General features: G+C 41.6%; 1 protein-coding gene across 3 annotated transcripts in view; it reads left to right on the top strand.

Moving 5' to 3' along the window:
• Nucleotides 1-2,800, top strand: part of LOC138030341 (octopamine receptor beta-2R-like) — a 9,193-nt gene extending 6,393 nt beyond the window's left edge. For all 3 annotated transcript variants that reach the window (XM_068878270.1, XM_068878279.1, XM_068878275.1), the window contains exon 2: nt 1-2,800. This exon is cut by the window's left edge and continues 133 nt beyond it. In XM_068878270.1, coding sequence (XP_068734371.1) covers nt 1-994 — 994 coding nt within the window. In that variant the 3' untranslated portion in view covers nt 995-2,800.
• Nucleotides 2,801-4,180: the final 1,380 nt, after the last annotated feature.

Here is a 4,180-nt window from a genome sequence, read left to right as displayed (position 1 = left end):
CGCTGGAAATTTACCATTGATATTACTCTTCATCACCAGACGAAGGTTACGTCGTATCCTGTCCAACCGATTTATAATGTCCTTAAATCTGGCAGACCTGTGCGTAGGATTGTTTGTCACGCCCCCCGAACTTGTATGCACTTACTGGAAGAAGTGTGACCGGCACATACAGCTGGCCATGTACGAGTTTTTCGTTTATACGTCAATGCTGTGCCTCTGCTTAGTGACCTGGGACCGTTACAAATCAGTGATCCGTCCCTTGTCCTATCCTGTTGCGGTTAAGGTCAAGCAGTACCTAATCCCTATCATGGTATGTTGGGCAGTTCCCTTTGTGGTTGCTCTCCTTCATTTCACTTACTTGTTACAAGAACCCGAACAACAAGGTACAGCTATGGAAGTTTTTACAGTCGTTGAAGCAGTGTTGTTTATAGCGCTTCCTTGTCTTGCATTACCACTGGCGTTTTTACACATTGCCTGTATTATCCAGAGGCACAAACAACACGAGAAACGACAGCAAGAGCAAGTGGATTTCAACTATTCAGATGCAATGTTAAGTGACCATGGACAATGCACACTGAGGGAAACAGAATTGAGTGTGACGGTCAACCTGAGCCCTCGCTCCGCGCGTGGCGCCCCGAACGTACAGTGTGGCAAAAAGCCTAGCGTGAGAGAGATTGACTCTGACGTAGAACGCTCCACAGACTGCAGCATAACGTTGTCGCAAAAGCCAAAACAGCGTCAGCCGAACCACGACCGTTCCATTACGGCTCTTGGTATAGTAATTACCTGGTTTGTGGCATGTTGGGTGCTTGCCGCCTACCTCCATCTCAAAGAATCGTTTTCGACAGAGACAATAGCCCACCTTGACTTGACCACAATGAATTTGTCGTGGTTGCTGTTGTTAACTCACTCAGGTTTAAATCCTTTGGTCTATGGGTTCGTCAAGAGAGATATCAAGAAAGAACTGAGAAAGTTTTTCAACTGCCGAAAGTAGAAAAGGGTAATGACGCAACCTGCACAGGAAAAAATAACAGATTCCCATTTTGGGGTATTTTAGGGTATTTAAAGAATACCAATAAAAATCCCAAATTTGGCAAAGTGAGACAAGTCCCAACCAGGGAATTCCCAACCAAGTTCCCTGACTAGGACTTGTCTCACTCTTCCAAATTTGGGATTTTTGTTGGTATTCTTTAAATACCCTAAAATAGCCAAAAATGGGAATCTGTTATTTTTTTCCTGTGTTGACGTCAGCATCTTTGAAATCTTTGCTGACGTCATTTTTTACATTTTGTATCATTAATGTGCGAGTTTGCTCACAGAAATTCTCATGCTATTTACAAATTCACTTCAAAAGGTAAAAGGACCTCAGTGTTAAACTTAGTTAAGTCTCCAGTTTTAAGCCTTTTAGCTTTGATAACGAGCCAGTTATGAGCCATCAAAGCCTAATGAATTCGCAGGTGCCTAAAGCGTAGTCTCCCTTGCAACCGTTTTTTGGATGTCACGCAACGTTCCCTTTTGGCGGAACGTTGCGTGACATCCAAAAAGCGGCTGCGAGGGAGACTACCTAAAGCGCTAATGCTGCCATATATTCTTTGTAACATTTCGATTTCAAATTTTCAGAGATAGTATGTTATTCTTGGCTGACTAATTAGAAAACGACAGCCTGTTGTGTTTATGACCGTAGCAAAAGCACAAGTTAGCCTGACTGTATGTAATTTCCCTAAGGCTCCATGAACCTCTCCTAACATTCCAGCACGCTGGCAATATTCTTTATATATTTGTAACAGCTAGTCTTAGATTTTGAGCAATTAAAAGCGTCAAACTTTTCTACAAACGTTTCCTAAAAGTTTCGAACTCTTTTATAAAGGTTTGAAAAAAAACTTCCTCATTCGATTTGGGAAGATTTTGGTCATTCCTGTTGATTAGCGTAGCAATGCTAGGCAACTAAACTTGAAACAGCCATAAGGCAAAAAGGAACTTTCCAAGTTCTTGAAAACGAAGATGTGTATTATTCCCTTGACCTACAGGGAACATAAATGCACACTGACCGGTTCGTACCGACTAGTACTAAGTAGAGAGAAAGTAGAGAGCTTAAAGCAACGACGAAAATGGCCACGAGAACGTTATCTACAGATTGTAGATAACAGATTACCTGTCCTATTACGCCGGATGGTCTTCTCACTAAAGACATCTCTATGCAATAAGTGCATTCAAAATTTCCTCATGTTACTGTATAAAAGTCTGTTTTTTGATAATTTTCCTGCTTCTATGAATAATATGTTTTTCACTCTGGTTTTTTTCTTATGATCTTCGCGGAACTGATTGTATTCTGTCCCTTAATAAACCCAAAAGAACCAGTTATGGGCTTAATTCTTTTCCTTACGTTTATACGTATCCGCAAAGCAGTGGAATGAATGCTCCACCTGATGTTATCCATACCACTGAGTTTACAGATTTTAAAACGAGAATCCAGAGCCGCAGTTTTATATGGCCGCTTTTCTTCCTCTTTTTGCATCTGTAAAATATTACATATAATAACTAAGTATCCGTATTTGTTATTTATTTTAGCTGCAAATGATATGTCTCGGAGATATTATCTATTGCAACTACTCTGAAATTCGAAATGAAATAAAGTTTTCATGTGGTGGTCAACTAGAAAGCCTTCGCTACTTTGACCACCACACACATTTTATAACCTGTACTGTAATTATTTTATCTTGTAACCATGTGTTGTGACTATACTTTTCTTTGTATGTTAAGGTTATGTAAATAGTGTGAAATAAATGAACCATGAACCATGTATTTATGTTTGTCTGTATGCTACCTTTAGCAATGCCCGTGCGTACACTTTCAACTTCATTCCCAGGGCTTTTCACCGCCGAGAGTGGGAGGGCCCGGCGACAGCAACGGCGGTCGTCGGTCATAATTCGCAGGTAACGGTACACTAGGGAGCTTACGAAACGACGACGCCGACGGCAACGACGACGCTACAAAACAATAGCTTTAGTGAGCAAAAACAATGGCTCTGCACGCTCTGCACGTGCGTTTTACATTTTGGTACATTTCTTTGCCGTCGTCTCCTAAATGACGACGTGAAATGACCAAATTCAAGGTTCTGTGGAGGACGTTAGCACATGACGATGAATTTTCAGTTCTCTCTCTACGCTTCCAACTCACTCATACCAGTTTAATTCCTCGATAGTTACTACACATTTTTAACGCGAAACGACATGAAATAGTTTCGCAGTGATATGAATAACGCGATCTCGTATTTTAAAATGAAGTTCTCGTTGCCGTCGCCGTCCTCGTTTCGTAAGCTCCCCACTGTTACCCTCTGGCGGCACAGATTTTGCAATGGGGAGTTTAAGCAAAGACGACGGCTACAGCAACTAAAACGTTAGTCCAAAATATAACTTAGCGCTGTCGCAAGTATTTCACGATTAATCCGTCTTGTTCACATTGTACAATACAGGCGAACTATCCTGTAAATGGATGGGTACGAACGGTTTTGAAGTCAAAACTGAAAAAGACTTTTTCCTTGTTATATGCTTACGTTGCCGTCAAAACCTAAAATTTGGTGATTTCACGTTGTTGTTTTGTGGTGTACGGCTAAAAATGCACGGAAATTCGTGTCGCACGTGCAGCACGAGCATTTTTCCTTTTTCAACCAATAATAATCTTGCTTTGTTGCGTTGCCGTAGCCGTCGTCTTTGCCAAAACTCCCTAATGTTGACCGATCAGAGATTTTGGCGGGAGATTCTTAGTGTTAGATGTCATGTGACCTCGAAGTAACCAATGAGGGCACGCCTTGTCGATTACTCGCAGCCTTTAGGCAAGGGAAATGTGTATCAACATCCAGGAATAGAAATGATATGAAATGAGTGAATGCTTGGAGAGGAAACGACAATTTATTCCCAAGTCATCGCGTCCATCACATAACCTTGAATTTGGTCATTTGACATCGCTGTCAAGGCGAAAACGGCAAAGAAGTGTACCAAAATGTTAAACGCAGGTGAGGGGTGAGCAAATCTTTTGCTTTTGTCCGTTAACTCTATTGTTTTGTGGCCTTCACGTAGTCGCGGTCCTTGCAATGTCTATCAAGGCTTCTTAGATGGGACACACAGAGGAGACTAAGGAAACTGGACTTTTAAAAGCACGGCACAGCACATCTCAACAACAG

The sequence above is a fragment of the Montipora capricornis genome, chromosome 2 (genome assembly GCF_036669925.1).
Source record: "Montipora capricornis isolate CH-2021 chromosome 2, ASM3666992v2, whole genome shotgun sequence".
In the NCBI taxonomy this organism is placed as follows: domain Eukaryota; kingdom Metazoa; phylum Cnidaria; class Anthozoa; order Scleractinia; family Acroporidae; genus Montipora; species Montipora capricornis.
The sequence above is the reverse complement of the archived record's forward strand: the minus strand, read 5'-3'. Positions and strand labels throughout refer to the sequence as shown.